At 38.5% G+C, this 22986-nt stretch overlaps 2 protein-coding genes across 4 annotated transcripts in view; one reads left to right on the top strand and one right to left on the bottom strand.

Moving 5' to 3' along the window:
• TSPAN12 (tetraspanin 12) overlaps positions 1 to 10692 on the top strand; it is a 73944-nt gene extending 63252 nt beyond the window's left edge. For all 3 annotated transcript variants that reach the window (XM_081958412.1, XM_081958414.1, XM_081958413.1), the window contains exons 7-8: positions 574 to 717; positions 7297 to 10692. In XM_081958412.1, the coding sequence (XP_081814538.1) occupies positions 574 to 717; positions 7297 to 7602 (450 nt within the window). In that variant the 3' untranslated portion in view covers positions 7603 to 10692. The remainder of the gene's footprint in view (positions 1 to 573; positions 718 to 7296) is intronic.
• A 3646-nt stretch (positions 10693 to 14338) lies between these two features.
• The window catches only part of KCND2 (potassium voltage-gated channel subfamily D member 2), a 368536-nt gene continuing 359888 nt past the window's right edge, over positions 14339 to 22986 (bottom strand). The window contains exons 5-7 of the mRNA XM_081958411.1: positions 21065 to 21157; positions 19436 to 19683; positions 14339 to 17090 (exon numbers count right to left, since the gene is read on the bottom strand). Coding sequence (XP_081814537.1) covers positions 16913 to 17090; positions 19436 to 19683; positions 21065 to 21157 — 519 coding nt within the window. The 3' untranslated portion in view covers positions 14339 to 16912. The remainder of the gene's footprint in view (positions 17091 to 19435; positions 19684 to 21064; positions 21158 to 22986) is intronic.

The following is a 22986-nucleotide window of genomic DNA, read 5'->3' as shown; positions in this document are numbered from 1 at the left end:
GTTTTAACATTATGCTAACTATATCTGACCATTTACTGTTTAGCTTTTGAAAGTATTTGGAACTTACATGCTTTCTACTTTAGTGAGTACCTGTCTTTTTATTTCACTAAAGGCACATAATTTTATTTGGGAAAACTTTATTTATTTTAAAGTGAGGATACATTAATTTCCTAATAGGAATGCCAGTGTTTTTGATTTTCCATTTGAAAGCAGAGGCTTTGCTTACCAAGATGAGTCACAAAGGAAAACAAAGACCTTGAGGTTTGGACGATAATGTTCACATTTGTATTTTGAGAGGAATTTCATTTAGGCTCTCTTGAAGTTTACAAAACATCTATCTCCAGGCACATAAGTGCTTTAGGTAGTTCAGTCAAATGGAAGGATAAGATGATGTTTGGCCTGGGCAAGATTCCAAGCTGTTTTTCGTTATAGCTCTAAAGAGGTCTTGTTTTCTTCTAGAGTATTGATATTCAAAATGAGGCTTCCTTTAGAGAAGTTGCAAGCTTGAATGCAACTCAGAATTCTTCACTGCATTCTGTGGTCCTTATGCATCATACAATGCTTCTTTTGCAGTTTAAATGCTGTGGAGTGGTGTATTTCACGGATTGGCTGGAAATGACAGAGATGGATTGGCCTCCTGATTCCTGCTGTGTGAGGGAATTCCCAGGATGTTCTAAACAGGCACATCATGAAGATCTTAGTGACCTTTACCAGGAGGTAATACTTTAAACAAAAACCTGCTTCTAAATCTGGGAACTGGGTATTTTATTTGCTACAGCTGCTTTTTACTGACAGTATACACACATCATTCTAAAGTCTTCAGCTGCATGTGGACATTGATAGCAGAATTTGGACTTTATTTTTTACTAGACAATGCATATCCCATTGTGTCATCATTTCAGAGTATTTCTTTAGCTAAACCAAGGAACAGAACGGGCGGGCATAAAAGCAGCGGGAGTAGGAATGATTTCATACTTCTTGGAAGCTTCCCCATTGAGTTTCTTTGTGAGAATCTGGCAGGGGGTATCACAAATTCTTCCTTCACAGTTAAGTGGCTGCTGGTGGGAGGGGAGGGAGTAAGAGATTGTGAGATTGATTGGGAAATTGTCATAGAATGTTTAAAATAGCAATAGACTTATATGCCGCTTCACAGTGCTTTTTGCAGCCTTCTCTAAGCGGATTACAGAGTCAACCTATTGCCCCCAGCCATTTGGGTCCTCATTTTACCCACCTCGAAAGGATGGAAGGCTGAGTCAACTTGGAGCCTGGTGGGATTTGAACTGCAAAATTGTAGGCAGTCAGAAGAAATAGCCTGCAGTGCTGCATTCTAACCCAGTGTTTCTCAAACTTGGCGACTTGAAGTCCACAGGACTTCAACTCCCAGAATCCCCCAGCCAGCATAGCTGGCTGGGGAATTCTGGGAGTTGAAGTCCACAGGACTTAAAGTCGCCAAGTTTGAGAAACACTGTTCTAACCACTGCTTCACTGCGCCAAAATGAACGTCATGACAGCAATAGTAGCACTGAAACAGCCACAGCGTCCCCAAATTTCATTCCCACGGGTCCTAGATTTTGAATGCATTCTGGAAATTGAGCCATTTGAGGTATCTTGGTTTAAAAATTATCTCCCTGTAATGCACTTTCACAGTTGAAAGTCATGCTAATGAGAATTTTTAGTAGTAGTATTAGAAGTAGTAGTAGCAGAGTGGGATTCTATCACTTCCGACCGGTTCGAGTGAACAGGGAGCTCCGATGATCAGCTGGGAGCGAACTGGTTCGCTCCGATGATCAGTTGGACCCGTCCACCCGTCCGTGCTCTATCCTGTCCTTAATATCTTGCTTTCTAGCTCATCTCAATCGCGCGACACAGCTGATTCCCCCCCCAGCTGTTTTATTTACTGTTGCTGACTTGCAAAGTAAGCAGCTGAGCTTTAAATGCTCCATTTTCAGCACTGCGCATGCAAAGCATATATGCACACAAAACACGTGCTCACCAAACGAATTGTTAAACCAGCAGCCGCCCACCAGTAGTAGTGTGTGTATGTGTGTGTATATAAAACAGGGAAGAGCATCCATTAGAAGTGGGGAACTTGCAGTCCACAGCACTCTTTTGGGAATATTCAGAGCCAGTCCGCCTCCCCCCCCCCCCCCCCGAAAAGGTAGGAAAACGATTGAGTTTGGGAGTGTTTAAAAGGGTCAATTTAGCTTTAACCCCTCCAATTCTAATCACTTCTAGAGAAAGGGCCATAAACGTTGTCTCTTCTTACTTTGATGATGTCAAAGTATGTTTTTAACATGCCTCTTGTGAACTTTCGGAGCCAAACAATTAAAAGTCCAATCCTGGGCCATCTTCTATAAGGAAGTGAGTTCTTTTTTTCTACTGGAATTTCTCTTAAACCATAACACAATTCTTGATTTTGTTCTGATCCAGGAAGACCAAAAACAAAGCACAAGTCTTATTCCCATGTAGCAATATTTAGATGCAAACTCTTTATGAACTTGGAGATAGTATTGCCACCATGGCCCACAGCCATCGCTAGCCTTACTCTTGGTGAATTTGAACATTCAAATCAGATGCTTCATGGGCAAGTCCTACAGAACTGGATTTCTTCTGAAATAGAAATTAGTCTTCTAAAGACAAATTTGGCATGACTCTATATATATTTTTTTCATTCCCCTCTTCCAGCAGGAAATTATTGAATGTTCTTATTGGTGTCACTGTTAAGCCAGCCAAAAATAAAAATTCTTTATCAAGGAATTTAAAACATTAAGATATATTTAAATTTCAATGCAATACCTTCATGAAAGGGAAGTTTGGAAACCAAATGGCCTAATTAGTCTTCCTACCCATCTCTTTGGTCATTCTCTTTCAGAAACCTTTAAAAATGGCTAGCATTACAGTTACATGTAGTTCTCAACTTATGATCACAACTGAGCCCAAAATGTCTCCATTTTATGACCTTTCTTGTCAGAGTTATTAGACTAGACTAGAACAGAACAGAACAGAATAGAATTCTTTATTGGCCAATAAATGGTTGGACATGCAAGGAATTTGTCTTTGGTCCATATGCTCTCAGTGTACATAAAAGAAAAGATAAGTGAATTACTACAATTGTTATGTTAGTAATACAGTTGTTAATTGAATTAGGCTTCCTCATTGAATTTGCTTGTCAGACGTTTGCAAAATGACCCTGGGACACTGCAACTATCATAAATATGAGCCAGTTGCCTAGCATCTGAATTTTGATCAGGTAACCATAGGGATGCTGCAATTGTCATAGGTGTTATAAGTCACTTTTTTCAGTGCCACTTTGAATGGTCATTAAACAAAAGGTTATAAGTCGAGGATTACCTGTATACATTATGATAAGATAATGAACTAAAGATATTGACTAATTGCTTCAACAAATTAAACTTCTGCTCATTTTATGCTCTTTCTTCATATTTCAATCATCTAAAGAACTGAACTACAGGATTTTGTCTGAGGTTGAAGATGAATGAAAACCTTTTAATTTGACAGCTGTTATAAGAGACACCATAAGTTATTTTATTTTCACTTGCCACAAGCTTCCAGGATTTCTAAAAACCCAAAGGGAGGAAAAAAATGGGGGAGATGTAGTCACTTTTGATTTCCACCATTAGAAATCTGGAACCCTTTAATTCAATTCCATGCAGTTTTCTTTTTGTTCCTTTTCTGCCTTTAAGATAAACTGTTCAAAATGTTTCACGTTTTTATTAAATATCTGGAGCAGCATTTGAAATTTAGTCTACTTTTAGAAATCTGTAGAAAACTTGCTGATCAATATTATTGGCCTTAGTTGAAAATAAATGTGAATGCTTTAAAGGGTTTGTGGTAAAGAGGTAAATTGAGATTTTATCAAAGTTAAAAAAAGATTGCTAATGACTTAAACATTTAAAATGCATACAATGTTTACTAAAATTACCCCAAAACAGCCTTCTGCTAACATATCTGATTACTTACATCTATTTTTATTTAAGAGTTATATCCAGTCCCATTTCCAGGATAGCAGAATGTTACTGAAATCTAATAAAAAGTTACTTTCAAAAATCCAGAATTAGCATGGGATTTTTCTCTAATATTGAAAGGTCACAAGAGCATGTGCAAGTGTTCTGACCCAGCTCCCCAAGCATGGACGTGAACTGCAAAGATTCCTTTATTAGGAATGCCGACAGTCCTGGCAAAAAATTTATTCACAGGCTAACAAGTCCATCCATCTGGAAGATGAATAGTTATCTGCCACACCTATTCATCTCCCTCTGCCTTTTATCCCCAGAGTTAGGGTGGGGCCTTGTTAGCAGCAGTGGCTCTTCCTTCCCCAGGATTGGCCCACGGCTTTCCACTGCTCTCCTCTCCTCTGCCTTCTGCGCAGCTGCACGTCAGGCACTGGACCCAGCTGTTCCCCCTCTTCTTCATCAACCACCTCCAGACCTGGGGGCTGTTGACTCTCTTTTGAGGGCTGACGGACAGCCCAGGCTCCGCCTCTCTCTCTCTCTCTCTCTCTCTCTGACAGCTCCATTTCCCCTTCCTCCTCCGTTACTCACAGGTTGCCCTGATGCTGACCCTGACTCCTACATCCCTTCCTCCTCCTCTGAGTTGGCTGCTGGAGGGGCTGGCAGCCGGCAGGCCACAACAGCAAGGCAAAGGCAAATCTAAGTGAACAGAATGTTTCTTGGACAAGACGTAAAAATTGAGAAGATTTTCTCATCTCTGTGGGTAGATCTAGAGAAAGTTAGTTGGAAAATGATATAGATAATCCTTAGTAAACGACTGCTTGTTGAATGACTGAAGCTATAATAACAAGGAGACTTATCACCGATTCTCATTGTTGAAGCCAACACAACATCCCCGCAGTCACACGATTGTGATTTGGGAGCCGGGCACGTGGCTCAAAATTACGACCGTCACAGTATCTGGCAATCGCTTGATCGCCATTTGCAATCTTCTTTGCCAGCTTCCAACAAACAAGTCAATGGGGAAGTTGCAAATGGTAATGATGTCATGCTTATAAAAACGCATAGGATTCGCTTAACAAACGCAACTGGAATTGCCAGATTGCTGTTGTAAGTTGACCACATTACATCGCATTTTACAACAGCACCATTTAGTAACACAGTTGCTGGTCTCAATTACTGTCCTTAAGTTAGCAGTGCCTGTATTAGCATAGTGATGGAAAGTCCTTTTACATTCCAGAATCCCAAACTGAATATAGATTTTCTAGAAAAGCCCTTGGAATTGAAGCGGAAAATGGAGCAACATTTCCTCACAAATATTAGAATGACCATGTTGCCCTAAGGCCATAGACCCTTAATTGTTACAGCATCCATACAATCTACAGATCTGGGGTCTCTTTATGTATTCTTCCTTGGGGCCTGTCCCTCCTTCTATGATGTGTCTTTCTTGTTTCATATCTTCACAAAATCTTTTGTGCAGCCACATTGGCAGCTTCATTCCTGGATCTTCACTGAAATTGCTTGCGATTGTTCAGTATCTGCTTTTTTAAGAACTTCTTTTCATACGTATTCCTTTTCTCATAAGTGTCTCACTACAACTTGCCATTGCTTTACATTTATTAAAATTGGCACAGATTCTGGGGTAACTAAAAACCTTCTTTGCTTTAATTTTATTTTTCCTTATTGGTTATGTCCGAACTATCATGACTCCATGGACAATATTCCTCCAGACCTTCCTGTCCTCTACTATCCTCTGGAGTCCATTTAAGCTCATGCCTACTGCTTTGGTGACTCCATCCAGCCACCTCATTCTCTGTCGTCCCATTCTTTTGCCCTCAATCTTTCCCAACATTAGGCTCTTCTCCAGTGAGTCCTTCCTTCTCATTAGGTGGCCAAAGTATTTGAGTTTCATCTTTAGGATCTGGCCTTCTAAAGGGTTGATCTCCTGTAGGACTGACCAGTTTGATCACCTTGCAGTCCAAGGGACTCGCAGGAGTCTTCTCCAGCACCGCAGTTTAAAGACCCCAATTCTTTGGTGCTCAGCCTGTAACCCTCATCCTTTGCCTTACAGCTCCTCAAAAGATTGTTTAAATATTTTACATTTTTTCTTCTTAATAATGATTTTTAAAATATTTTTATAATGATTATTTTCCAGTACCTGTAGTTTTGTTTGTTGTATGCTGCCCAGAGTTGCTTTTAGTTAAATGAATTGCTATATAAATATGGTAAACAAACCAATATCACTCCAAACAGCGAGGTGAACCAATTTTTGAGGAAGATAGGATCTGGAACCCGAAGCTGAGGATAAGGAAGCTGAGTAAAAGGGCTAATCTTACAGTACTCCTCCCCCCTCCCCTACTCTTTGGAATGCTCACCCTTGTGCTGGGAAAATTAGCCAGAAGAGATGTCCGTATTTACGTTCATTGGAGAGAGAGAGAGACTAAGCAGACACACAATAGGGAATACACACGGAAAGGAATGCACTAGCATCAGCTGTTTGCCTAGCCAGTTTGCAGCTGCCAGTTAGGAAAAAGAAAGCCTGTAGCATGAAACTGATTATGGTCTAGTTTATTACAGGCAACAGTACAAGCTGGCTAGAGAGTTCTAATTAAGGTCAGAGAGTTGAGCTTGTTAAATTGTAGTTAGGATTTTTTAAGGATGCGTGTCAGCTCAGAAGAGATAGCTTGTTTAGGTAATCTCTCCACAGTGCAAAGGGGAAGGGAAAACAACCCAGATCAGACACAGGACAATATGTAATAACTGATTGTAAGGATGAGCAAGTGATTGAGAGAAAGAGAGAGATGGACACTGTGAAGGACATAAATGCATCAGTAGTTGCAAAGTTATTTTTTCATCTCCATTTAACTGCAGATGGTTGCTGACCGAGGCAGTCACTAAACAAGGACTACCTGTGCATTTTTACCGGTCATTGTAAAATGCAACATGGGCCCACAATCTAACATCCCAATAACTTTGGCCATAGTCCTAGAAATAAAATTTGTTAAGGCCAATCATTCATTTGTAATACTTTTCTTTCCCTTTTTAGTCTAATTCAGTGGAACACCATTTGAACTCACAAGGTTTCCCTTCCTAGATAGGCTCATATGTAATATTCAGGAAAAGGTTTTTAATAAATATAAAGTAGGTATCTGGATTTGATAAAACTGTTCTTTGTGTAGACTAAATTATGGCAACGCTCTGAGTCAGCTGGTCAGAATTAGAGAGTAGCTGCCCCATTTGAGGTACTCAGAATTTCTGATTTCAAGCATCTCTGGACACAGTATATAGATATGCTGAATTTTCTTTCTTTCTTTTTGCTCCACAGGGTTGTGACAAAAAGATGTACACATTCCTGAGAGGAACTAAGCAGCTGCAGGTGCTTCGATTTCTAGGAATCTCCATAGGGGTTACCCAAATTTTGGCTATGATCCTTACAATTACTTTGGTGTGGGCTCTGTATTATGACCGCCAGGATCCCCGCACAGACCAAATGCTGTCATTGAAGAAGGATGCCAGTCAACATCTGTCATGTCATTCTGTGGAGTTATTAAAACCCAGCCTGACAAGGATCCTTCAGCATACCACAATGGCAAACAGTTTTAACACACACTTTGAAATGGAGGAACTATAGTGCAATCTGCTAGTCCGTGATTTCTACAATTTGAATATAGCCATCATTTTGGATCCTGGACTACAGGATGCATTTTAAGTTATTGTGGCAAAAGAGGGCACGGAACGCAGATTCTCTTAAGGACAATTGCTTTTCTTTTCTCATAAAACTTGTTAGAGTTGTAATGCTAAAAGTAATTGGTTTACAGAATAAGGACAATTCTTCATTTTTCACGGGATTGTATGCACCATGTGGAAAGTAGATCACTAGTCTCATAATATTGAGTGGGAAAAAAATAGGCAGGAATAATTTTAGGGATCTCACCCATTTAAAGTTTTCACTTCAACAATTCTGTTAGATTGAGGATGGAAGTGTTCAGTACTGAAAGCTCCACAGGTAATAGACAGCCGTAGACAATCAGTGTTCAACAGTTACATCTAATTTAAGTGATTTTTCCATTTCATTTTCAAGGAACGGAAACTGGCAGGCCACAATTATTGAACATGTTGCATTCAGATCTGCTGCCTTGCAGTTGTTAATCACAGCTGAGAAAACTCTGAACTTGGACCTTTCAGAATCTTTAAAAAAAAATACCCTCTGAAAATATGAAATTCTTATCAGTTTAATCCACGCATGGAATTGCATGTGAGAAAAATAATTCACAGTAGCACTGTGGTCATGGATGTACTGAAGGGAATGCCCTTTGATACAGCAATACAATACAATAGCAGAGTTGGAAGGGACCTTGGAGGTCTTCTAGTCCAACCCCCTGCAGATGGATGATTTGCATATGGAATGCAGCTATCAATGAAATCCAGGCATGAAATCCAGTTGCTTAACAGTATATCACTTCCCAACACATGCGTATAAACCTTGGATCGTCCCTCTTTTGTTTGTGCATTACAACACCAACATCTATTTTTTTAAAAATATCTTAGTCTCATATCCTGCAAGCAAGCAAATAGTTGATTTGTCCCATAATAAAGGCACCAAGAACAGCTTAAGGAGAATCCATGGCAACTGTTATTACTAAATAATGGTGGTAATTGCCACTAAAAGATCAGGGATAGATATGTATATAATAAAAGTGTGTGAATGTGAAATAGAATTGCTATTGATATGGAAATTTGGATTTTTGTAAAGAGGATGATCTTATTTTAGCATCATTTTGTTTAGTTTAAGGAAATGGGTAAATCCTTTAATTTTTAATGACTTATTAATTTTCAAATTAAATTATGTGACTGAAAAAAAAATATGTATTTTCAGTGTATTTGTTATATGTGACAGGTATGTGGTGTGTGTGTGTTAGAGAGAGAGAGAGAATGGTCACCTTAAGGAGATAATTCTATTCATATGTTAATTTGCTGAAACTTAAGTTAAAAAGGCTATCTATATTGCCTCCAAAGAAAAGCTCCCTGTAAAAGTATTCCAACTTTCCCCTTACCCTACTTATTTTTCAGTAAGAAATTTGGAGGATGAGTGAAATCACTGAGAATAAGGCTTACTTAACTTTGCTCAGACTTTACTTAGCGTTGTGGAAATATACTGTATATTCATGTATGATTAGGCTCATTTGAATACCACGGAAGTATCTCTTTTGCAGCAATTTTTCTATGGATCACCTGCTACCAGCCACATATTTTCATCAGACTTTGCATATTTGATGGTGGGGTGAGACTAGTAGATGCCTAGCAGTATATAATTTGCATGGATTCTCTTTTATACTATTTCAGTTTTGTAATCAGGTTAGACAAAATGCTGCTTAGAGAAACCATGATTTGTTACAGTATAACCAGACAACAGCCATGTCTGTATCTTCATCTTACCCTTCTTTGTCTACTAAACATGACTTAAAAGAGAACCTCATAGTTTGTTGAGTTTTTCACAGTCTCCAAGAAAGAAGCTGAATTTTAAATACAGTCTACAAATTAGGATTGTAAATGACAATTTCAACTTTAATTTCCAAATCAAGATTCCAGAGAGTATGCAAAAAACATTTTCCACTTTAATCATCATGGGAAATTGTAACTTAATAAAACTGTGATTTAATAAGCCGGGAGGCTTCCTTACAATCTGAGCATGCAAAGTGGCAGAAGGGGGAAATGAAGAACCAGATATTGATCTCATGACAGTACTTATATCTGCACTTTTGATTTTGTAAGTACACATCATGGATTAGCTGATCAATAGGCTAAACAACAGGTTATTTTGAAAAACTGTTTTTTTCCCTTCGGGTTAAGGAATATGCATGGGAGCCAATCCATATTGGGATTCTTATGTAGGAGAGAAAAAGAGATTAAACTATTTGCTCATGCAATATTTTGATTTGAACATCTTGAGCTCAAAAAGAGGCTCAATAAATAACTTTGATAAATTACCTTTTGGCAATTAGAATGGAAAGAGTGAGGAACAATTTTGAACCACAGCAGAAATCAAAGCCTCCTATAAAGAGAGATCCTGATTCCAGTTAGGTTCCTTGTGCATAGGCCATATAAATCTGCTAATTTAATTTTAAAGTAATATCTAAGTTTGTCCTTACCTATGAATTAAAGATAGCATCTTTATAGATTGGAAGAAGAAAAAAGTTGCAACTATTTTTCATGTTGAATGCTGGGGTGGCTTAAATTCCCATGAGACAACTTATTTATCGTATTCTAAAAAGTGTATCTTACTGTATTTTATACGTACTATAGAATTAATTTTTTCAACTAGTTGTATTACCGTTTTGCGTTTTATAAGCAGTCAGTTGAAATTATTGTGTCTCCTGAGAGATACAGTCTGGGTGTCAAAATTAGATATCCTCCCATTGTTCTTTGCAAGCTGAAAATAGAAAATGACTGGGCTGAAGCAAACGTTTGGAAACTCTGGGTCTTAAGTGATTGACCATGTGCCTTATCTCTCAAGCATGATGCATTGAACTTGTGAAGTTCTTTTATTCTTACACAATTCCCATCAGTAGCAGCAAAGGATGAAAGTGCCAGGAATAAATGGAAGTTTGCACTCTTGTGATTTTTAAATAGTCCCAGCTTGCTCTGGACTTCATTTTGGGCAAGGAAAACAAAGCCTAATGTGATCAGTAGTAAAGCCATAACTGTCATATATTTTATATTGTGTTGTTCATTCATTGACTTATTAAAAGAATTGTCCTCTAATTTCCCTTTGGCTTTTAATGGGATTTAGCTGTTAGGTTTTTCCCCCCTTCTAACCAGGGATTAATTATGAACCTAGAGCTGCCTGCAGCATATTTCCTGGACATTGCTTTGCTAGTCTTTAGGTAAAAGAGGTTTAATTTCTTAGTCAGGTAGCTGAGTGGATTCTGCCTCTCTGAAGTTCTTGCAGACCCCAAGAATAACAGCCTGCCATGCTGAGATTGCTGAAATCAAAGATGACTAGTCAGGCCACCATGCCATCTAAAGCCGTTTTCACTTTGCTTATAAAGATCAGTCAAGGAGAAAGTTGATAAGAGTTTGGAGACAGCTCCAATTTGCTATCTTTCCTGTTTGGCCATATACAGTTACATTGCACCTACTGAAAAGTGCAAATAGGTGTAGGTGTAGATTATGCATAAGGACTATACAGGGGTGGGCTTCAAAAATTTCAGCAACGGATTCTCTGCTCTGTTCCTGGGTGGACGTGGCCATGGTGGGTGTGGCCTAATCACCCTCCTGCACCATGGGGGAGGGCGTTTTCGCCTTCCCCAGACTCCAAAGCCTTTGTTTGAGCCTCTGGGAGGGCGAAAACTTCCTCCCCAGGTTCTGGAGGCCTGAAATGGGCCCATTTCTGGCTTTTCAGAACTTCTGGGAGACCCATTTCCCCCCTCCGCGCAAGCCCTGCACTTACCTGTATCCAAAATGGGCCTCATGGAGACTCTTGGGCAGGAGGAGTGGGCAGGGCCAGCCAGGGATGGGATTTGGAGGTTCTATGAACCAGCTATAACGTTAGCTATGGGTTCTCTTGAACCCGGGCGAACCCATGGCAGCCCACCCCTGGGACTATATTGAGCAGAAAGTTTCCATTTAAGTATTCTTAGTTTCATGAAAATAGAACACAAGTGTGCTGTATATCCCATAGAGCTATGCAATGTTTTGGATCTGATTCTTTCAATGATGTTTTGGAGTATGTAGAGATATGAATATATTTTCCTGTAACTCTTTAAAGCTCCAATGTTTTTTCCTCAGGATCATATAACGATTGTGCCCTCTCGTGCTTCAAAGTTATATATATATGTGTAGATTTTCACGGGTGTAGGTATGCTGGTCTTGTATTCGATTTTTTTCCCGTGTAAGATTGAGATTGTCTTGGTAACGTTTCAGCGAGGTCTCACTCACCATCTTCAGGCTGTGTTTTGGGCTTAAAGTGTGATTGGAGCTGTCGTCTTTCTATAAATCTTGGTGGGGGTGTGTGGAGTACTGGCTTTGTTTCAGTAAGTGGAATGATTGGTTGTGTGTTTGTATCACGACTGGTAGATTGGTGCTGGCTGTGTGTCTATTGTTTCGTGTTGTAATGGCCTGGGTGGTGGGTGGGGCTTGTTTGTTGACTAGGGCTGGTTTCCAGATGCCTGGTAGGCAGGAGGTATCGTCACCTTTATTCATGTTGTGGGGGTGTTTCTCTATTTCGATAGTTTCCATAGTTGTTCTCTTGTTGAAGTGTTCTGTTTTGGAGATTAACCCGGTTCCTTCAAAATAGACAATTCAACAATAGACACACAGGCAGCACCAACCAGCACCAATCTACCAATCATGATACAACCACACAACCAATCATTCCACTAACTGAAACAAAGCCAGCACTCCACACCCACCCACAAATATTTATAGAAAGACGGCAGCTCCGATCACACTTTAAGCCCAAAACCCAGCCTGAAGATGGCGAGTGAGACCTCACTGAAACGTTGCCAAGACAATCTCAATCTTACACTGGTCTTGTTGCATTCTATATATGCATTCATTCAAGATCATTTGACATATAAGCAGGGACAAAATTCTCTGAATGAGGTTATTGCAAAATCAGTTTCCCATTCAAGCATGCAGATGTTTTATTTAAGTACTCGGACCTCTGATTTATTTAGCATAACACATCTTGTACTGTTCTTCTGAAACACAAGACAAATTTTCACCTCCTCCAACAGTAGAAAAGAAAAACACCTTGATTTTTTTGTGTGACACACAGAAATAATTACATTTAATTTACAGTACAGATGCATTTTACACAGTCGCAAGTCATTCACTAAAAAAAAAAACAGCATTTAAATCACCTAAAACAATGTTTAGCTTCTGCATTTCAGAGAAAACAGTAGTAGCTGTGTGATGGGTGGGCTAGCATTATGCAAAATTTTACCGAACACAAGAGCAGAGGAGTCAAGACAAACATAATGCTAGACTGTATCCTGTTCTCTAAGTACCGTTGTTCCAGCTTTCCCATTTATGCTCTCAGAGCATTACCGAAGACTAAATTGTTAAATCCTGGAATATCAGAACTGGCTTATAAAGCTCCTAATTTAGAACAGAGTTGGCCTTGACTGAAAAAAATATGGGAAAAGAAAGAGGTAGTAGTAAGGCTGTTGTAGCCATAAATCAATATACCTTATGCACAAGCTAGGACGATAGGTGGATCCTTTGTGAGACATGAAGTTTGAACCCCACTTCATTGCTATTTGTGGACTGAATTCAGCAGGTTAGTGATAAAATCTTTCTGCACGCAGCTCACCAGGAGCTCTGTCAGGTGCTGTCTGCAAAGTAGCACCCACAGATGTAATTAATGTACCGGGTGATATTTCAAGAGAAGAAACTGGTGAAAATTGTATTTAGTATTTGGGTATTACTAAAACCCCAAATCCCTACAGCATAAAGTACAAAGAGTGAGTTAGTAATAAAAAATATAGCTGTGAGTAGAGATTGTACAGTTTGAATTATTGTTTTCCTCTTTATTAACACCCTCTGCACGTGAAATGAAAAGTCAAGACAGAAATCGTCAGGAGCAAAGATTATCAAAATGGAAAAAACTCTGTTGTGGAAGAAAAAGTTAAGCAGTAACTTAAAGTATTCGTCCATTGAAGAATAAAATAGTCCTGGGGTTTTGGAAGGATAATTTAAGGGAATTACACTGCAAAACAGAACATTCAATAGAATCAGTGTGGGGCAAGGACCTCAAATGCAAATCAATATTAAAATAGTGGTTATAATAATTGTTATTCTTTATTAAGGTCTATCATAACCAGATGATGGAAAGGGAGGATAAAACATGATTTTTTTTCACCTTGAACCTACCTCGTGGCTACATTTTTATAGGAAGTTGGCATGGAATATATTAACCAATTTTAGAGCCAGATGTGGCAGTAAAAAGTGTCAATGTAATAAAAATAATTGCACGGGTGCTTCTATACTGCTGTGGCAGTATAGCATTAAATATTGTGTTTATTTTTCCTCTGAAACAGTCCAATTGAAAGGTATACAGTTCAAAGGGAGAGAGGTTAATTGCTATTGCTATATATGATGTTGCATCCATTTGAATTAGTTCTTGTTTGGATTGGTCTCTGGGAAAGCCACCACAGATTCTATTGCAGTTTTGCCTGTTTACCTACCCCGTGGTTTCCCAGGGGAAAATCACCCCTAAACTAATGCAATAATTCAAGACAAATCCATTCATAGTTATGGGGTGAATATCTTGCCCTAAGGCAGGGCTGTCCAAACTTGGGAACTTTAAGACTTGTGGACTTCAACTCCCAGAATTCTGGGATTTGAAGTCCACAAGTCTTAAAGTTCCCAAGTTTGGACACCCCTGCCCTAAGGCCTGCTCCAGTGCACTGGAGAAATAAGATGCTTTGGGTTGTACCACTGATCACATAATAAAACAAGTGTTGCAGGTAATTTAAACTAGACTGTTTAGAAACAGAGAAGAACGGTCTGATCACCAACATCCAATGTACGGACAGTCCTCAACCTATGACCACAATTGGAACCAGAACTTCTATTGCTAAGTGAAATGGTGAGTGAATTGTGCTCAATGTTATGATCATTTTTGGTCACAATTGCTAAGTCAATCAATGTGGTTGTTAAGCAAGTTGTGATTTTTAAGTGAATCTGGTTTCTCCCATGGGCTTTGATTATCAGAAGCCAGCTGGGAAGGTCATGAATGGTGAATCTCCTGGCCATTGTAAATTCATGACAGGTGGGTTACTTTGGGCCAGCCACTCACTCTCTCAGTCCAACCACCTCACAGGTCATTGTGAGGAAAATAGGAGGAGGAAGAAGCATCAGATATGTTGTCCATCTTGAACTATTTATAAAAAATAATAAATATGGGAGATTTTTTTTAAAAAAAATAAACAAATTAAACATAAATGGTGATTGCCAAGTCCACAAATTTTGATCACATGACCATGGGGACTGGGTGACAGTTGCAAATGCCACAATTGGTTGTAAATTACTTTTTCAGCACCATCATAACTTTGAATGGCGATTAAATGAATTATTATAAGTTGAGGACTATCTCTAATTAGTTTTACACCAGTGAAGACATTTACAGACATTCTTCCATATCTCAGGTAAAGACACTTCTCAGGTTAAATACAATTTCATATTGGCCCATTTATCAATTTCTTTAGAAAGTCTTTCCAGATTTGGTTATATTTTGCCAACTGCTTTGTTTAATAAGGTGAAATAATAGGAAATTATCACATTCCTAAACATAACAATAACCGAAGAAACAGTTAAAGAAAGTTGGGTTTTTGAAACTGGGTTTTTGAAAAAGCAGCATTTTAAAAATCCTTTAGATAGTGAAACAAAATACTACATGATAAAATATATGTACTGATCCTATGGTAATACACTCTTGCAGTTCTGATCTAAAGTTTTAATGTCAACTGTTATCCATTGTAGAATATTAGTCATCCATGAAGGGAAATACTTAAAAAAGTAAAGATGGGGCTAGTCCTGCAATGGTGCCTCATGCAAAAAAGGGGCAGGCCTTGATGATGTCACGGTGGCCATCTTGACTTTTTCAAACTTCACTATGAATGCACCTGTTATGCTCTCTGATCTAGTGCTTCAGAACAGATTTGACAAACAGATTTATGTAATCTTCAGCAAATCTTATCTGCACGACTTCCAGTGCTTAGTTTATCCAACATCATTATATAGCAGTTTTAGAGGACTTTACTGCTACATCATGTTAGTTTTATATCAGATGTCAGCTACTTTGTTACATCACATTAGGAAGACTTAATTAGTTCAGGAAACATACACTATAGAATGGTGCTTATAGATCAAGGTTTTTTTTTTTTAAAAAAACACACATATAGGAAAACTTTGTATTCAAAGGAGAACAAAAGAAATAATGAAAAGCAAAGATTGGCTTCGAAGAATTATAGGATAATGGGAAAACAAAACAAAAAATGACAGAATTATTGTTGGCCTTAATTAAAACATTAAACTTTCTCATATTACATAATGTATTGATTATCAATGTGGGTTTTTATTTTATAGCTGACTTTGTGCAGTTATATAAATAAAAGACTGATTCCTGATACAACAGATGTATATTGAATTATTGCAGTTGTAACAGTACCGAGGAAGCAAGGGAAAACAATCATAAATACTAAACTAACTGAACACCTCAAGTTCACTAATGTGTGTTTTGAATATGACATTTTTCTCTCCCCATCCCACCCCTCTCCAGCAAATTATTTGTACACCATGGAACATTAACAATCAGTTTTTATAAGTGCACAGAAATGCCCCCTTTTTACAGTAAAATGTTATCATGCCTAGTCTGAAGTAAACAACAGAAGTAAATTCAGATCACATCTCCAAAGAATTTTCACATGCATAGGAGTTGTTTCTTTCAATCGGTATACATACTAGATGAGCCATTTTTCTCTCTTTTGAAGTCAGTTGATTGATGAGTTCATGGTTTATCAATAGGAAAAAAGAACACGTTATCAAAACTGGGTCCATCCTTAATTTTGCATTTGGCTGGAAAATAAACTGTCTGAATGGTGGTATGTGTCTTTGTTTTTGATTTTTTTAAAGGTATTTTATTAAAAAGATTCTTTTCTACATCCCCATAGTAAGAAGAAGCTTTAATGGGAGACATTTCATTGTGCTCGTACAGTAAATGAAAAGAGTCACACAAGAGTTTATTCCAGAAAAGGTCCAGTTCATATAGAAATTCCATTTGGTTGTTCACTGCACACAGTTCAATATTGAAAACTTCGAATACTTTGTATCTCTGGAATCCTTCCATTATCTGTGGCTGTTCTTTTTAGCCCAGAGATATATCCCTCCTTCTTCTGAATCTTGACAGCTACTCAATGGTCTTTAGTCTACCTGTTTTATAAAGCAGATACTCGGACGATGTTTCTTCCTGAATACCCTGGAGAATCCTGTCTATTGTTTCCTTCCGGGGTAGTCACAGGTGGGGTTGGGATGCTGATTATTGCTGTGGTTACATAAGGCTGCTCACAGTTTAGTTTTACACACTCTTCCATTTTGGCGTTTAAACTGGATCGACTAGAGAGGAGAGAAAAATAAATAGAAACAAATCATGTTTGTTTTCCATCTTTCCATGTCCCATCTGCTTTAGGGTTTTTATTCAATTTGAGTATGTCAGAAAATAATCCAAGATGCATGTTGGTCAGGTCTCATCAGTGGTGGGTTTCAAAATTTGGTAGAACCTCTTCTGTAGGTGTGGCCTGCTTTGTGGGAGTGGCTTGCCGGCATGTGACTGGGTGGGAATGGCTTGCCAGCCATGTGACTGGGTGGGAGTGGCTTGCCAGCCATGTGACTGGGTGGGCATGGCCAACTTGTAAAATGTGGTGAAACTCACTTAACAACGCTCTTGCTTAGCAACCAAAATGTTGGCTCAGAAACTTTGGCATTTGAAGCACGCAAGTCTTAAAGCTGTCAAATTACAAGACCCTTGCACACCTAACCCTTTAGAAAAAAAACGCAGGGGTGTTCAAACTTGACAGCTTTAACACTTGTGGACTTCAACTCCCAGAATTCCTCCTCTCGCTCTTCAACTTGATGATGTGCGGATGGGTGGGGGGAGGGAGCTGGAACCGGTTCTAAACGGCACTGTAGATTTGTGGAACCTCTTATATAGAAGAGGTTAGAACTGGCAGGAACCCATCCCTGGGTCATATATGTAGAAAACTTCATATTATTTCTTTGTTTGTTTATTTAGATTCTGCCTTTATTATTTTAAAAAACAATTCAAGGCAGTGAATATGCCTAATACTTCCTCATCCTCTTATTTTTTTTCACAATCCTTGAGTTGGGCTGAGAGAAAGTGGTTGTCCCAAGGGCATCCAACTAGTTTTTCATGCCTAAAGTGGGACTAGAACTCAAAGTCTCTTGATTTCTAGCTTGGTGCCTTAACTGCTAGATCAAACTATGTAGACACTTACTGTTTCTGAATATCTTTTTCTTACATCTCCTACATTTACCTAGCTCAAGTGGATAGATTTGGAAGTGCTAAATGAGTTTAGTCTATTGTTTTGGAATGGTTCATGGCTTTTTAAAAAAATCATGTATAATATTGATCCATGATGAAATTAAGTATCTCATATGTTAGCTTCAATTACACAACAGCTTACAAACCAACATAGCTTTGAAGAAATATAGACATCATATTTAGAGACTGAAACTCAGGTGGGCATGCACTCAAATAAAATGAAAGTCGGACAGGTTAATATGTTGAACTATCGGTTGTAAGAGGAAGTCTGACTATCAATACATTGAGATGCATATTTAAATAATTATTTATAAACTAACTTCCACTAGTTGGGTCATAGGAATTTAATTCCCCGCCTGTAATCACAAACTAAACTAGTGTTTGGAGGTAGAAATTATTCTCATTTTCATTACATTCAAGCAACATTTTCCCAAATAATGTTTTCTCAGTGCAGTGTTTCCTCTGTCCTGGGTGATTGTCACCTAAGGAACACAATACATTTCTGTCTTTTAGAAAATCATGTTATCCTCGTGAAATTCATGGGGATTTGCCATAATGAAATCATCAAATTCCATTTATAATAAAATATAAATTGGAAGTTATAATGAAAAAGTGCTGCCAGAAAGGCTCAACATTTTACACAAAAGAATCATGTAATGAATATTGATACTAAAGAAATTCATTTGCTTCTATCCTACAATTTAAGTATGAAAAGGCTTTTTCTAGAATGCTTTAGACCAGAGGTGTCAAACTCAATTTCATTGAGGGCCGCATCAGGTTGTGTTTGACCTCTGGGTGTGTGTGGCCAGGGTGGCTGTGGCCAGTTTGACGTCACTCATATCAGGCGCCTGTGGCGGCCCGAGTGCTCTGCCAGCGAAAATGGGCTCCCAATTTCTGTTTTCAACAGGACGGCCTCCTGCAACCCTCTGCCAGGGAAAACGAAGCTTGGGAGGACTGCAAGCTCTGTTTTCCCTGGCAGAGGGTTGCAGGAGGCCCTCCCAGCCCAAAACAGAGATTGAGAGCCTGTTTTCGCTGGCAGAGGTACTGCAGGCCGGTCCTTCGCTGTTTCAAGGGCAGCCCCATAGGCCAGATCTAACCACCTTAAGTTTCACACCCCTGCTTTAGACATAGCTTTTAGCAATGGCAATTTAAAAGGTACCCACCAAATTCCTATATTTCAGCCATTTTTTAATTTTTTTAAATTATGCTTTACCTTTATTTGGAGGGACCTGGTCATGACATGACCACAAGGGATGATGCTTTTCCTTGTAGTATAGGTTATTATTCGAAACACAGCAAGTACAAACAATCATGTATACATCTTGCTAATTTTTTGCCCTGGCAAATTTGAACATTTTATCAATTATATTATCTAGGAGCACTTTTACAACCGCAGTACCTGTTTGACAGAGGTGTTCTTTCCATGCATCTGATCTGAATAGTGCTGAGTTCTTGGACACTACTTGGATGGCTACTGATTATATTGGTGTTTGGGATGCGGAATGTCTTTTTATGTCTTCGGGAACAGCAAGAGCTTGTCATTCCTTGTTGAGAAGAGAGAGAAGGACTATGGCTAGATTGCCGGTTGACTGTAGAAACCTCCATACAGTTTTCTTCATAGGTTTGCTCATCCACAAAGTCATGGTTCTGGGCCGCAGACATAGGCAGAAAAAGGCAGCATGAATGACATGGTAACAGTGACTTATGCAAGGTACTCATATTTCATTGGCAGCGATTTTTAACTGTAGTTATACGCTATGATTTTTTTTTTTAACTTAGTCCTTGCAAGGCCATTCTTAACAAGAAGTCAGAGCCCAAATACTACTGAGTAAAAGTGCATGGCGTTTCAGGTTAATGAATGGAATTTCGTTCCAAAGTATAACCACCCCTTCATAGCTATTAACTGGATTTAAGCAAATCCTGGGGTTTGAATTTCTTAAACTTAACACTTAGAGCAACAAAAGCAATTACTTTAAAATGAGCTGAGTCTTAGAGATTGCCTGAGATATATGGAATTGCTATTAAAAATTACCAATACCAATATATTACCTACAATAACACCAATTTAGGTCCTCTAGTTCACTCCATGCTGCATATTTTGGATCCTGATGACAGCTTGCCTGAGATATTGTAGATAATTAAAACAATAAAATAATATATCTGTGCTAATCATGCTTGATCTCAAAGATGAAGGGGAGAAACTGGAAGATGAAAAAAACCAATACTTTCTCCTGTGTCTTTCTCTAATAAAACAAAAATAATCAAAAGGATCAGAGGTAATTTTTGAAGTTATAGAATGATGTAATTTAGCCCCATGAAGATATATGAAGGTCTGGCAACCACCAACCCACGATTCTACAAAAGAGCAGGTGATATCTCAACAGAGATAACTACTTGACCTAATTTCAAAGAGCAAATGGAAACCATAACATCTAAAATAATATAAAAACTAAACTAAGGCCCAATATAGATGGGATCTAGTGTTTTAATCTTCTATAGATAAAAATTAAAACCAGACATACAAATATTAGAACCATATAATTAACTTCAAAGTTTACCTCCCTTCAATTGAAGGAAACTTTTTCCAAGTCCTTCTTTTAGATGAACCACATGTTGAATCTAACCCAACAATTTGTCATCGGAACTGGCAGAGAGGACCTGAGCTATTAGTTCAGGATTCCCACTCCTGGTCTGACATTCCCAATAATCAACACAACTGCAACAATGCCTATGCTGATTTGTTCTTGGATCTGTTCTTCTTTTGGCATTTCTTCCAGATATAAGAACCAAGGGATATGAAAAGGAGCAAGATGCAAGATATACTTTGGACTGCTAAACAATGACTGTTGGTGAAGCTCAGTGACAAAAAGTGTGGATAGTATAGTTTCTTCTTGGCTGCCCATGTGTAAATGGCAAATCAGCATAGCATTACCAAAGCATGGAGCAGTTCTTAGAGCAATAAGATCAACCAACATAATTTTTGTTTGTTTTTACAGATCACAAGGAGGCTGTCAGTTTATCATCTTACCGTGGTTTTTTCCAGACAGTGAAGCAGATGGTGGTGCTGGATTTCAAAGGAAGAACCAGATTTGTTAACAAAGGCCTCTTGTTCTTCACCATATAGCTGTTGATATATTGAATGTTACATTATTCTCATTTGTGAAGGAAAGGGCTTTAAATGAAATTCTTGACTTTAAAAAGGGCCAACCACTATAATCATCTAATATTAAATAGCATAAACTTTCTTTAAAAAAAATCTGAATCAGTTTACTCTTATCTAACTTGATATAAAAGTCAAGACAAGCAAGTCACTTGTTCACTGAATGTTTCAACATGACATTGACCATCTCAAATCAAGCCTTAGTGATTTTTAGTCAAGCAAACTTCCCCCAATCTGATGTCCTCCAGATTGTGGGAATCAACCTCCCATGCCCTCTGGGAATTAAGAGAGTTGAGGTTCAATAGTTTTGGAAACGAACCCCCTGAGGCAAAAAACAAAACAAAACATTATTGCATTTGTCAGTTTATATCAATGGGGCCAAAAAATGCAGGATGAAAGCACTGATGTGAGAAATCCAGGAGAAAACCAGCCATTCAGTGAAAAGTTGGATATGATTAGCATCAGTGCTACACTGAATAGAACTCTCTAGAATAATCCTGGGGAAGTTCATCATATTTCAATGAATAACAATAACAATAAAATGTTAATTCTAATTAACTATTGAAAATATCCTGCCACAGTTTAAATGTGTGAAGTAATCAAGTCTTGTTTTCCTTTCCTCCCCTCCCCTTCTAGGCTGTCCTTCCATTTGAATGTTCTTGTCAATAGGAGTGATTGTTTGTCATTTGAACTTCATTGCTTTAAAAGTTTTCTATTTCTGAAATATATTTCTGCCATTCAACACAAAACCCATATCAATATTGCTACTATCTACCAAATACCATCCTAGAAAGTGTACAAAAGTCAGTATAGCAGCAGCAAGCAATAAAGTCTTGTTAAATAAATGAGTTCCTGAAGGTGAGGGAACAACTGAACCACACTGAGTGAAGGAAATCATTCTAAGAATTGTGCTAATAAAGGACTGGGGTTTTAGTAGTTGCTGCTGCTACTCCTCCTGCTACAACTCTACTATTTTTAGGCAGCCTAAGAAAGTGGTTTAGTTAACTAGTTAACTAACATTTGGATTTCTACCATACTCTTCTTACTATGGGAAGTCCTCAATTTACAAACACTATTGGGACCAGAATTTCTGTTTCTAAGCAAGGCGATTGTTAAGTGAGTCACAACCAATTTTATAACTTTTTGTCACAGTTGTTAAGTGAATCACTAAAGATGTTAAGTGAATCATGAAGTTGTTAAGTGAACCCAGCTTCCCCGATTTGACTTTGCTTGTCAGAAACTAGCTGAATAGATCACAATTGGCAATCACATGGCCCCAGGATATTGCAACCATCATAAAAATCTGCCAGTTGCCAAGGGCACAAATTTTGAACATGTGACCAAATGGATGTTGTGATGGTCAGAAGGACAAAGACTAGTCATAAGTCACTTTTGTCAACCCTGTTTTAACTTTGAACAGTCGTTAAATGAATGATTGTAAGTCAAGGATTATCTGTGCTCTCTATTATTTCCTGCTCCATGGATGTACTGGACAAACCCCTCCTGCCATTTACGGAGTATGAAATAAAAGCTAGAGGCGATCCATTAAGGCAGGGATGGCGAACCTTTTTCTTACAGTGTGCTATTGCACGTGTGCATGTGCCAACACCAATTAAATCCTTCCTGCCCACGTGCGCATGCATGCGTGACCCCCCCTACACATGCACGCATGATCTCTCCCCAGGCTCTGGATGCTTTTCTGAAGCCTGGGAGGATGAAAACGGCCTTAGGTTAGCCATCACGGCATTAAGGGATCAAGAAGGAAAGAGAGTTTGAGATAAACATTCCTC

This window comes from Natrix helvetica (assembly GCF_964273705.1).
Source record: "Natrix helvetica genome assembly, chromosome: 6".
Classification (NCBI taxonomy): Eukaryota; Metazoa; Chordata; class Lepidosauria; order Squamata; family Natricidae; genus Natrix; species Natrix helvetica.
This window is presented reverse-complemented; position numbering and strand designations above follow the sequence as displayed.